Source organism: Trachypithecus francoisi, unplaced genomic scaffold (assembly GCF_009764315.1).
Source record: "Trachypithecus francoisi isolate TF-2019V2 unplaced genomic scaffold, Tfra_2.0 Lachesis_group0, whole genome shotgun sequence".
Taxonomy (NCBI): Eukaryota; Metazoa; Chordata; class Mammalia; order Primates; family Cercopithecidae; genus Trachypithecus; species Trachypithecus francoisi.
In genome coordinates this window covers 151,844,931-151,858,348 of record NW_022681453.1, presented here as the reverse complement: position 1 = coordinate 151,858,348, position 13,418 = coordinate 151,844,931, and the positions used below count along the sequence as shown (strand labels likewise).

The window sequence follows — 13,418 nt, the reverse complement described above, 5'->3', positions numbered from 1 at the left end:
CCACTGATACAAATCAAAGATATGGCCAACGCCTATAATCCATATGGTGGCTCACGCCTGTAATCCCAGCACTTTGGGAGGCTGAGGCAGATGGATCACCTGAGGTCAGGAGTTTGTGACCAGCCTGGCCAACATGGTGAAACCTCGTCTCTACAAAAAAATACAAAAAATTAGCTGGGCGTGGTGGTGGGCACCTGTAATCCCAGGTACTTGGGAGGCTGTGGCAGGAGAATCACTTGAACCTGTGAGCCAGAGATTGCAGTGAGCTGAGATCGTGCCATTGCACTTCACCCTGAGCAATAAGAGCAAAACTCTGTCTCAAAAAAAAAAAAAAAGCAAAACAAACAAACAAACAAAAACAAGATGCCACATTGTCTTCCATTCCAATATGTGGTAGACAATTTTTCCTCAAATAATCAAATTACTGTCTTTATTCCTTTAATTTTTTCTTCCCCGGAGTCTTCATATGGTTTACACACACACACAGTATTTTCTTACCTCAATCAGGTTCTGTAAAATCCAGACCAATCTCAAAGAAGTCTGCTGGGCTGTGAAAGTGAACAAACTGGCTGCATAAAGTCGTTTACTTCTAGTGAAAAAGTGAAGCACTCGGCAAGAACTGTGAAATATCTGTATTTTAAAAAACATATTTTAGGAAAATGCATTTAATAGTGTTTAAAATTTTCACATCAATTCTATATATATGCAAACAAACCCAGTAACAAGTCATTTAACTACTTATAATAGTGTTTTCTGCACTTAATAAAAAACAGCAATATTATTCTAAATAGGCAGTTTATATTCTAACATATGAAATGCAACATATCTACTTTGAATTATTTTAGCAAACACCAGATGCTCAGGTACTTATTATAAACCTTTTTAAAAAAAAACAACTATATTTTCACCTCTCTACCTATTTTTAACTATGATAGTGAAGGGAGAGAATCTAGGAAGGAGGCTATATTTGTAGTAGTCTTATTTCAGTGGGATATGTACACTTTAAGTTTATTGCAGGCCTCCCAGATAAATCTATACTATTTAGTAGAATAGCATTAATTCACTACTATTCCAATAGTAATAACATCTATACGAAGTTATCAGCTAATCTTTGATTTTGAAGGCTCATAGTACAAATATTTTCACATTAATCATAATCTTATATCTTAGCTTCAAGCTGTCTCTATGAATCAAAGACCTGAGAACTCTTAATACTAGACAATGAAGGATGAGCTTTTACTGGCTTTTTTTCTTTCCTATTAGAAATTAAGTTAGCACTAACACAGACAGAAATTTCCCTATACATTAAGTACTTAAACTCTGGTTGTATGATTTTATTTAATACTACCTATACTTTTCTAATGATCAAAGATCAAACATAAGCAAAATCTTTAGTTTACAAAAAGCCTTAGGTATACAAAAAACAAGCTTTGAGTTTTAAGGTCTTTAAGACATACTGGGGGCCAGGCGCGGTGGCTCAAGCCTGTAATCCCAGCACTTTGGGAGGCCGAGACGGGCGGATCACGAGGTCAGGAGATCGAGACCATCCTGGCTAACACTGTGAAACCCCATCTCTACTAAAAAATACAAAAAACTAGCCGGGCGAGGTGGCGGGCGCCTGTAGTCCCAGCTACTCGGGAGGCTGAGCCAGGAGAATGGCGTAAACCTGGGAGGCGGAGCTTGCAGTGAGCTGAGATTCGGCCACTGCACTCCAGTCCGGGTGACAGAGCGAGACTCCGCCTCAAAAAAAAAAAAAAAAAAAAAGACATACTGGGGGAAAAAAAAAAAAAACCCTATCCTGCCACACACTACAGGGATGTAGACGGACACTTCAACTTATGAAACTAATGTTTTACAAAACACTTATGAAGTATTGCCCATTTCTTGTTGAACTTACCCACTTTTGTTAATCCTACCTCACTTCCCAAAATAAATTTAAAGATTTTGGTTTATTTGTGAAAAATAGTAATAAAAATTTTTTTCTTTCACTTTTAATTGATAACACATCAATTAAGAAAATTTGTACACTCGGTTCTCTTTTTCAGTCTTGTCCTTTTAACTTCCTTCTCATCTTATTCAGTGCTCACACCTTCTTCATTTTTATTTATATATATATATAAACACACACACACACACATACATATGGTTTTTGGTTTTTTGGTTTTTTGAGACAGAGTCTCACTCTGTTCCCCAGGCTTACATGTTTTTGCTTAGAGTGCTGGAGTGCAATGGTGCAATCTCAGCGCAATGCAACCTCCGCCTCTGAGGTTCAATCAATTCTCCTCCCTTAGCCTCCCAAGTAGCTGGGATAACAGACGTGGACCACCACGCCTGGCTAATTTTTGTATTTTTAGTAGAGATAAGGTTTCACCATGTTGGCCAGGCTGGTCCCGAACTCCTGAATTCAGGTGATCCGCCCACCTCGGCCTCCCAAAGTGCCGGGATTACAGGCGTGAACCACTGCGCCCAGTCATTTCTTTATATTTTACATGGCATATAAATTTTTCACATTATTTATTTTTCTGTTTTGTTTTCTTTTGTTTTTTAAATTATACTTTAAGTTCTAGGGTACATGTGCACAACGTGCAGGTTTGTTACATATGTATACATGTGCCATGTTGGTGTGCTGCACCCATTAACGCTTCATTTACATTAGGTGTATCTCCTAATGGTATCCCTCCCCCTTCCCCCACCGCACGACAGGCCCTGGTATGTGATGTTCCCCTTCCTGTGTCCAAGTGATCTCACTGTTCAATTCCCACCTATGAGTGAGAACATGCGGTGTTTGGTTTTCTGTCCTTGCCATAGTTTGCTGAGAATGATGGTTTCCAGCTGCATCCATGTCCCTACAAAGGACATGAACTCATCCTTTTTTACGACTGTATAGTATTCCATGGTGTATATGTGCCACATTTTGTTAATCCAGTCTGTCACTGACGGACCTTTGGGTTGGTTCCAAGTCTTTGCTATTATGAATACTGCCACAATAAACACATCTGTGCATGTGTCTTGATAGCAGCATGACTTATAATCCTTTGGGTATATACCCAGTAATGGGATGGCTGGGTCAAATAGTATTTCTAGTTCTAGATCCTTGAGGAATCGCCACACTGTCTTCCACAATGGTTGAACTAGTTTACAGTCCCACCAACAGTGTAAAACTGTTCCTGTTTCTCCACATCCTCTCCAGCACCTGCTGTTTCCTGATTTTTTAATGATCGCCATTCTAACTGGTATGAGATGGTATCTCATTGTGGTTTTGATTTGCATTTCTCTGATGGTGAGTGATGATGAGCATTTTTTCATGTGTCTGTTGGCTGTATAAATGTCTTCTTTTGAGAAGTGTCTGTTCATATCCTTTGCCCACTTTTTGATGGGGTTGTTTTTTTCTTGCAAATATGTTTGAGTTCTTTGTAGGTTCTGGATATTAGCCCTTTGTCAGATGAGTAGATTACAAAAATGTTCTCCCATTCTGTGGGCTGCCTATTCACTCTGATGGTAGTTTCTTTTGCTGTGCAGAAGCTCTTTAGTTTAATTAGATCCCATTTGTCAAGTTTGGCTTCTGTGGCCACTGCTTTTGGTATTTTAGACATGAAGCCCTTGCCCATGCCTATGTCCTGAATGGTATTGCCTAGGTTTTCTTCTAGGGTTTTTACGGTTTTAGGTCTAACATTTAAATCTCTAATCCATCTTGAATTAATTTTCGTATAAGGTGTAAGGAAGGGATCCAGTTTCAGTTTTCTACTTATAGCTAGCCAATTTTCCCAGCACCATTTATTAAATAGGGAATCCTTTCCCCATCTCCTGTTTTTGTCAGGTTTGTCAAAGATCAGATAGTTGTAGATTTGTGGTATTATTTCTGAAGGCTCTGTTCTGTTCCATTGGTCTATATCTCTGTTTTGGTACCAGTACCATGCTGTTTTGGTTACTGTAGCCTTGTAGGATAGTTTGAAGTCAGGTAGCGTGATGCCTCCAGCTTTGTTCTTTTGGCTTAGGATTGTCTTGGCAATGCGGGTTCTTTTTTGGTTCCATATGAACTTTAAAGTGGTTATTTCCAATTCTGTGAAGAAAGTCATTGGTAGCTTAATGGTGATGGCATTGAACCTATAAATTACCTTGGGCAATATGGCCATTTTCACGATACTGATTCTTCCCATACATGAGCATGGAATGATCTTCCATTTGTTTGTGTCCTCTTTTATTTCACTGAACAGTGGTTTGTAGTTCTCCTTGAAGAGGTCCTTCACATCCCTTGTAAGTTGGATTCCAAGGTATTTTATTCTATTTGAAGTAATTATGAATGGGAGTTCACTCATGATTTGGCTCTCTGTTTGTCTATTATTGATGTATAGGAATGCTTGTGATTTTTGTGCATTGATTTTGTATCCTGAGACTTTGCTGAAGTTGCTTATCAGCTCAAGGAGACTTTGGGCTGAGACAATGGGGTTTTCTAAATATATAATCATGTCATTTGCAAACAGGGACAATTTGACTTCCTCTTTTCCTAACTGAATATCCTTTATTTCTTTCTCCTGCCTGAATGCCCTCACCAGAACTTCCAACACTATGCATGCTGAATAGGAGTAGTGAGAGAGAGCATCCCTGTCTTGTGCCAGTTTTCAAAGAGAATGCTTCCAGTTTTTGCCCATTCAGTATGATATTGGCTGTGGGCTTGTCATAAATAGCTCTTATTATTTTGAGATATGGTCTATCAACACCGAATTTATTGAGAGCTTTTCACATGAAGGGCTGTTGAATTTTGTCAAAGGCCTTTTCTGCATCTATTGAGATAATCATGTGGTTTTTGTCTTTGGTTCTGTTGATATGATGGATTACATTTACTGATTTGTGTATGCTGAACCAGCCTTGCATCCCAGGGATGAAGCCCACTTGATCATAGCGGATAAGCTTTTTGATGTGCTGCTGGATTCGGTTTGCCAGTATTTTATTGAAGATTTTTGCATCAATGTTCATCAGGAATATTGGTCTAAAATTCTCTTTTTTTTTGTTGTGTCTCTGCCAGGCTTTGGTATCAGGATGATGCTGGCCTCATAAAATGAGTTAGGGAGGATTCCCTCTTTTTCAATTGATTGGAATAGTTTCAGAAGGAAATGGTACCAGCTCCCCTCTGTACCTCTGGTAGAATATGGCTGTGAATCCGCCTGGTCCTGTACTTTTTTTGTTGGTAGGCTATTAATTATTGCCTCAATTTCAGAGCCTGTTATTGGTCTATTCAGGGATTCAACTTCTTCCTGGTTCAGTCTTGGGAGAGTGTATGTGTCCAGAAATTTATCCATTTCTTCTAGATTTTCTAGTTTATTTGCATGGAGGTGTTTATAGTATTCTCTGATGGTAGTTTGTATTTCTGTGGGGTCGGTGGTGATATCTCCTTTATCATTTTTTTATTGCGTCTATTTGGTTCTTTTGATCTTTGATGGTTTAAAGTATGTTTTATCACAGACTAGGATTGCAACCCCTGCCTTTTTTTGTCTTCCATTTGCTTGGTAGATCTTCCTCCATTGGTTTATTTTGAGCCTATGTGTGTCTCTACACATGAGATGGGTCTCCTGAATACAGCACACTGATGAATCTTGACTCTTTATCCAATTTGCCAATTTGCCAATCTGTGTCTTTTAATTGGAGCATTTAGCCCATTTACATTTAAGGTTAATATTGTTATGTGTGAATTTGATCCTGTCATTATGATGTTAGCTGGTTATTTTGCTCATTAGTTGATGCAGTTTCTTCCTAGCATGCAGTTTCTTCCTCCTGGTCTTTACATTTTGGCATGTTTTTGCTGTGGCTGGTACCAGTTGTTCCTTTCCATGTTTAGTGCTTCCTTCAGGAGCTCTTGTAGGGCAGGCCTGGTGGTGACAAAATCTCTCAGCATTTGCTTGTCTGTAAAGAATTTTATTTCTCCTTCACTTATGAAACTTAGTTTGGCTGGATATGAAATTCTGGGTTGAAAATTCTTGGCTTTAAGAGTGTTGAATAGTGGCCCCCACTCTCTTCTGGCTTGTAAAGTTTCTGCCAAGAGATCCACTGTTAGTCTGATGGGCTTCCCTTGGTGGGTAACCTGATCTTTCTGTCTGGCTGCCCTTAACATTTTTTCCTTCATTTCAGCTTTGGTGAATCTGACAATTATGTGTCTTGGAGTTGCTCTTCTTGAGGAGTATCTTTGTGGCGTTCTCTGTATTTCCTGAATTTGAATGTTGGCCTGCCTTGCTAGGTTGGGGAAGTTCTCCTGGATAATATCCTGAAAAGTATGTTCCAACTTGGTTCCATTCTCCCTGTCACTTTCAGGTACACCAATCAGATGTAGATTTGGTCTTTTCGCATAGCCCCATATTTCTTGGAGGTTTTGTTCATTTCTTTTTACTCTTTTTTCTCTAACCTTCTCGCTTCATTTCATTCATTTGTTCTTCAATCACTGATGCCCTTTCTTCCAGTTGATCAAATCGGTTACTGAAGCTTGTGCATTCATCACATAGTTCTTGTGCCATGGTTTTCAGCTCCATCAGGTCATTTAAGGACTTCTCTAGTTAGCTATTCGTCTAATCTTTTTTCAAGGTTTTTAGCTTCTTTGTGATGGATTCGAACTTCCTCCTTTAGCTCAGAGAAGTGTGATTGTCTGAAGCCTTCTTCTCTCAACTCGTCAAAGTCATTCTCCATCCAGCTTTGTTCCATCGCTGGCAAGGAGCTGCATTCCTTTGGAGGAGGGGAGGTGCTCTGATTTTTAGAATTTTCAGCTTTTCTGCTCTGTTTTTTCTCCATCTTTGTGGTGCTATCTACCTTTGGTCTTTGATGATGGTGACGTACAGATAGGGTTTTAGTGTGGATGTCCTTTCTGTTTGTTACTTTCCCTTCTAACAGTCAGGACCTCAGCTGCAGGTCTGTTGGAGTTTGCTGGAGGTCCACTCCAGACCCCGTTTGCCTGGGTATCAGCAGCAGAAGCTGCAGAAGAGTGAATATTGCTGAACAGTAAATGCTGCTGCCTGATCATTCCTCTGGAAGCTTCGTCACAGAGGGGTACCCGGCCATGTAGGTGTCAGTCTGCCCCTACTGGGGGATGCCTCCCAGCTAGGCTACTCAGGGGTCAGGGACCCACTTGAGGAGGCAGTCTGTCCATTCTCAGATCTCAAACTCCGTGCTGGGAGAACCACTACTCTCTTCAAAGCTGTCAGACAGGGACATTTAAATCTGCAGGGGTTTCTGCTGCCTTTTGTTTGGCTATGCCCTGTCCCCAGAGGTGGAGTCTACAGAGGCAGGCAGGCCTCTTTGAGCTGTGGTGGGCTCTACCCAGTTCGAGCTTCCAGGCCTCTTTGCTTACCTACTCAAGCCTCAACAATGGCGGGTACCCCTCTCCCAGCCTTGCTGCCACCTTGCAGTTACATCTCAGACTGCTGTGCTAGCAATGAGGGAGGCTCCGTGGGCGTGGGACCCTCAGAGCCAGGCACCGGATATAGTCTCCTGGTGTGCCGTTTGCTAAGACCCTTGGAAAAGCGCAGTATTAGGGAGGGAATGACCTGATTTTCCAGGTGCTGTGTGTCACGGTTTCCCTTGGCTAGGAAAGGGAATTCCCTTACCCCTTGTGCTTCCTGGGTGAGGCTATGCCTTGCCCTGCTTCAGCTCTTGCTCGGTGGGCTGCACCCACTGTCCTCCACCCACTGTCCGACACACCCCAGTGAGATGAACCTGGTACCTCAGCTGGAAATGCAGAAATCAGCCATCTTCTGCATCACTCACTCTGGGACCTGTAGCCTGGAGCTGTTCCTATTCGGCCATCTTGGAACCACCCAACCCACATTATTTATTAAAACATAAGACTTTTTAAAAGTATTTAAAGTGACCACCCATAAGCCTTCTTCTCATTTGTTATAAGAAATAATTTAAACTGAAATGGGCTATTCCTCTTTATACACACTACACTATTCTCATAAAAAATTAGATTTAGGACACTTCTGAGATCTTCTGTTAAAATGTAGATAACCTCGGAATGTGTGGGGAGGTCACACAAAAATATTACAAGCTCCAATACCTGCACTTGCAGACAACATATAAACAATTAGCATCTTCATTCATATATCTAATGAATATTTACTGAGTAACTTCTAGCATACCAAGGACTGTTGCCAGGCCTTATAAAAACAAATTGAACAATATGGGCAGAATTCTTGTTTTTTAAAAATTTACATTCTAGTGAGAAGACAAATAAGCAATCAAGTTAATAAATAAGATGATTTAAGAAGACAGACTGTAAAACGAATCATTATTTAACATGCTACTAAGAAATGCATCCTGATTTCAGAGATGTTAAAATATAACTTATACATTGCTGATGGGAAAGTAAATGTTATAGTCACTCTTCAAAATAGTTTGGCAGTTTCTTACGAAAGAAAACCTGCATTAACATATGACCTTGAGATTTTTATCCCAGAGAAATGAAAAATTACATTCACAGAAAATTCTATACAAAGAACATTCATAAAAGCTTTATTTGTAATAGCCAAAAACTAGAATCAGCACAGAAGTCCTTCAACAAGTGAATGGTTAAATAAACTGTGATACAGCTGTACTATTGAATACAACTCAGCAATAGCAAGGAACAAACTACTGATACAGGCAACAACTTGAATGAATCTCCAGGGAATTATACTAAGTGAAAAAAGCAAATCGCAAAAGGTTACATATTTAAAAGTATAATCCTATGTCTATAACATTTTTCAAATTAGAACTTTTTAAAAATGGAGGACAGATTAGTGGTTGCCAGGAGCTAGGAATGAGAGAGGGTAGGGAGGTGTATAGGAGAGTGGTGGATATAGTTATAAAAGAACAACACAAGAGATCATTGTAGTGATGAACTGTTCAGATAGGAACAGATGAACCTACAGATAGGAAAAAATTGTATAGAATTTACCCACATACACACACACACACACATACAGAGGAATATACAGTAAAACTGGGGAAATCCTAATAAAATATATGAATTGTATTAATGTCAGTGTCCTGGTTGTGGTGTTATGCAATAGTTTTTCAAAATGTTACCATTGGGAGAAAGCGCAAAGAGTCTAAGGGATCTTTGTACTGTTTCTTACCACTGCATGTGAATCTATAATTATTTCCAATTAATTTTCAGTTTAAAAAATGTATATCTCAGAATCTTTGAAATTTAGTAAGTACAATGAAGGAAACAAAGGGCAACATAAGAGATTGAGGGCAAGGGGGTTCCTTTAAGTAGGGTGGCAGGGAAGGGCTCCCAGATGTGCCACATGAGCTGGACCCTGAAGGATGAGAAAGATCCAGCCATGATGGCAGAGAGACCCCGTGTATGTACAATGGCCTTAAGGTAAGAAAGGGCTTGAGTGCTATAAGAACGAAACAGGCTGGCAAAGATGGAGTTGCTAATCTTTAGCAACTTCAGGAAGAAAGAGGTCTAGGAAGTGGTCAGAACTGCAGAAAGAGCCAAACCTTGGTAAGGAGTTGGGCTTTTATGCTAACAGCAAAGAGAAGAAAGCCTTAGCAATCATTAGGCAAGAATAAGAAAAACAGTAAGAGGAAGACCGGGCATCTGGGGAGACTGGAGGAAAGCAACAGTGGCAAGAGATTGCAAACACACCTCAATTACTTCACCATTTTGCTTCGGACTAGCCTTGGCCAAACTAATGACATTGCTGCCCGTTCTGGCAAAAACACTAAACATTTCCAAGGGCCACAGTCAAACCATTAGCAACTGGAAAGGGATGAGTGCAAAGTGGGGCTCCTTCACTGCCAGGACAGGCTCTAGAATTATGTGTGCTAAACTGTGAAAGCCTGTGTTTGTGTAAATTTTTTTGCTAAGAGAACCAAAACTTTCATCTGCGCATGTTCAATATCAAGTAGACACAAGTGCTTTAAATGCTCAGTTTTGTGCTTGAGGTCACAGTTCTGCATTATGATTTTAAATCTGAGGCTAGGCATGGTGGTTCAGACCTGTAATTACAGCACTTTAGGGGGCTGAGGCAGGCGGATCATGTGAGGCCAGGAGTTCAAGACCAGCCTGACCAATATGATGAAACCCTGTCTCTACTAAAAACACAAAAATTAGCCAGGCATGGTGGCGTGTGCCTCTAATCTCAGCTACCCGGGAGGTTGAGGAAGGAGAATTGCTTAAACTTGGGAGGTGGAGGTTGCAGTGGGCTGAGATTGCACCACTGCACTCCAGCCTGTGTGACAGAGGGAGACTCTGTCTCAAAACAAACAAACAAAAAAGATCTGAAATATGAGACATATTATGGAAGTAAATGTTTTAAAATCACAATTTTTCTTTTCAAATCGCAATATTTTTTCAAAGTAATAAGTGTTAAACAACTCAATGACTAACTTAAAGAATGTCTGATGAACTATTAAAACTAAAATTATATATTAAGATATAAAATTATAGATTATAAATTGCATAATTTAAAATTATACAATTGAGGGTTCATGACATTTCCTTATAACCACTTTTACCTCCCTTAATTACTGTGTCCTTCTTGTTAACAGCATCTCTCTCACAAGTTACTGCAGCAAGGTACATTTTTCTTTATTAAACTATCAAAAAGGATAATCAATTCAGGTGAGATTCTGGCAAAATTGTTTCACTCATGCATTGCTGTTACATTCTATAATATATTCATATTTGTTTTCACATTAAATTAATATTATCAAATACTTATCAAGTAAAACTGATGCTCTAGACACTCCTCTGGGGCTCCATCTGGTACCAGTACACTGGCAGAGAAGGTATTTAACTGTGAGGCATTAGAAGTACTAAAATAATTAATATGGGCCAAGCGTGGTGGCTCACGCCTGTAATCCCAGCACTTTGGGAGTCCAAGGGGGGGTGGATCATCAGGTCAGAAGATCGAGACCATCCTGACTAATACAGTGAAACCCCGTCTCTATTAAAAATACAAAAAGTAGCTGGGCATGGTGGCACATGCCTGTAGTCCCAGCTACTTGGGAGGCTGAGGCAGGAGAATCACGTGAACCCAGGAGGCAGAGGTTGTAGTGAGCCGAGATCACGCCACTGCACTCCAGCCTGGGCGACAGAGCAAGACTCCATCTAAAAATAAAAATAAAAATAAAATAAAATAATTAATGTGGAATATTGATTATGACATAAAATACTGTAGGTCTGACACCATTTAAGGAGCTGGAAAACTGTGTTTACCCTTTGATTCGGTAATCTCACATTCAGGAGTGAGGGCAAATTTGAGACAAATAACAGAAGAACAGATGATTTCATGATGTTGCTATTGTCACTGTCACCATCATCATTGTCATTTACTAATGCCTACTATGTATCAGGCATAATTTGGTGTTATTGACTTTGAGCCAGGATCTCACTGTGTCACCCAGACAGAGTGCCCTGGAGTGCAGTGGCAATCACTGCAGCCTCGAACTCCTGGGCTCAAACAATCCTCTCACTGCAGCCTACCAAGTAGCAGGGACTACAGGTCCATACCACCATGTTCAGCTAATTTTGCATTATTTGTAGAGATGAGGTCTTAGCATATTGCCCAAGCTGGTCTTGAACTTCTGGCCTCAAGCAATCCCCCTGCCTCAGCCTTCCAAAGTGTTGAGATTACAGGCGTGAGCCATCACACCTGTAATGATAAGAGCTTGTAATAGTCTGCTACTTATCTATAATATCTCAATATCCATCCTGAGCTTTTATAAAAGATGAAATTTGGGCACTTCATTCATCTAGTCTGTATCTTTTCCATTTCTCAAGAAGAGAAATACAAATTCTCACTAACATGTGAAACTCTGGTCCACCACAAACCTCCTTAGAACTTCCTGAGGTACAAGTCTACTACATACACCTTTGATTGACTATTATTAAACTTCACTGGAATGGGGAGTGTGTGCATATGTCTTCTTAATGTCCTAAAACAAAATAGGTAGGAAATAATACAATTAAGTCTACAATTAAGGGACATTTACAGAAAAACAAAATAATATCCAAATCACAGAAGAAATAGATTACCTTCATTAGAAGAGAATTATTCCAAGATTTTACAAGTTCAACAGCTCTTAAGTCTTGCCAACTTATAAAGTTGTGAAAATGATTTCCTGTTTTCCTAGAAAGAATAAAACAGTATTTTGAGACCCAGCATAAATCAGAGACTATGTTAAAGATGTGCCATAAGAGAAAACAAAATTAGAGGCCATACTGTAATTGCAAAGTATAATTTAGTTAGATGTGCCTTTCTGAATGATTTCTTCTGGATTTTATAAGTTGAACCAACACTGCACAACAATTATGTGACATATAGTATGAAATGTATATACTTCCAAAACCAAAACTAAGGAAAAGGCCTTTGAAGACCTGCTCTTTAAAGACACTTGGCCGGGCGCGGTGGCTCAAGCCTGTAATCCCAGCACTTTGGGAGGCCGAGACGGGCGGATCACGAGGTCAGGAGATCGAGACCATCCTGGCTAACACGGTGAAACCTCGTCTCTACTAAAAGAATACAAAAAACTAGCCGGCGAGGTAGCGGGCGCCTGTAGTCCCAGCTACTCGGGAGGCTGAGGCAGGAGAATAGCGTAAACCCGGGAGGCAGAGCTTGCAGTGAGCTGAGATCCGGCCATTGCACTCCAGCCTGGGTGCAGAGCGAGACTCCGTCTCAAAAAAAAAAAAAAAAAAAAAAAAAAAAAAATAATAATAAGACACTTTAAAGGCAAATTTTTAAAAAGCCAATGCTATTTCCCTTTATTGCACTTATCCTGATATACATAATCCAATAAAAACCTCTGACCTGTGGAAGAGCTGAAATATTGCCTGAGCCTAGTTCTACACCGGTTAACTTTAGGATTGGCTTAGCCATTGGCAACCTAATATGCTTACCAAAATCTCTCCAATAAATAGAAATTCAACAAAACTTGGGTCAATACTACAATAAAAGTACAGAGCTAAGAAATACAGAAGTAAAAAAAAAAAAAAATCATTTTTTTCCTTTGAGGCTCCTGCAAATCAACCACTGGCATCTACTAATCAACATCCAAGTCAAGCTTGCTTTCTACCCCAACTCCAGGCCTCCCCCTGTGTGACTTGAACCATGCTCAATTACTAAGACTCATTCTCTACTCTACTTAAGCATTCCACACCCATGGTTATATCCTCACCTTTACATGTTCTACCACTGAAAGTCTAATGTTCCAATATTAGTCAGCACATAGGAATAAAAGTTTTCAGTTTTCTCAATCTTACTCCTTAAACATCTGGCCTTCCAACTCACTGCAACCTTTAATCCCTCAAACATTCCCTTTTCTTCCGACCAACCACTTCTAACTTTGGTTACTTTCCCAGATCCCATGGTCTATTACTTTAACTAACAGCTTGCCATTGCACTCTCTAATACTTAACTTAAAAAAAAAAATTGTGGCAAAAT

At 39.9% G+C, this 13,418-nt stretch overlaps 1 protein-coding gene across 3 annotated transcripts in view; it reads right to left on the bottom strand.

The window, feature by feature from the left end:
• Positions 1 to 13,418, bottom strand: part of GK5 (glycerol kinase 5) — a 68,880-nt gene that overhangs the window by 35,083 nt on the left and 20,379 nt on the right. For all 3 annotated transcript variants that reach the window (XM_033212431.1, XM_033212429.1, XM_033212432.1), the window contains exons 4-5: positions 12,014 to 12,107; positions 499 to 630 (exon numbers count right to left, since the gene is read on the bottom strand). In XM_033212431.1, coding sequence (XP_033068322.1) covers positions 499 to 630; positions 12,014 to 12,107 — 226 coding nt within the window. The remainder of the gene's footprint in view (positions 1 to 498; positions 631 to 12,013; positions 12,108 to 13,418) is intronic.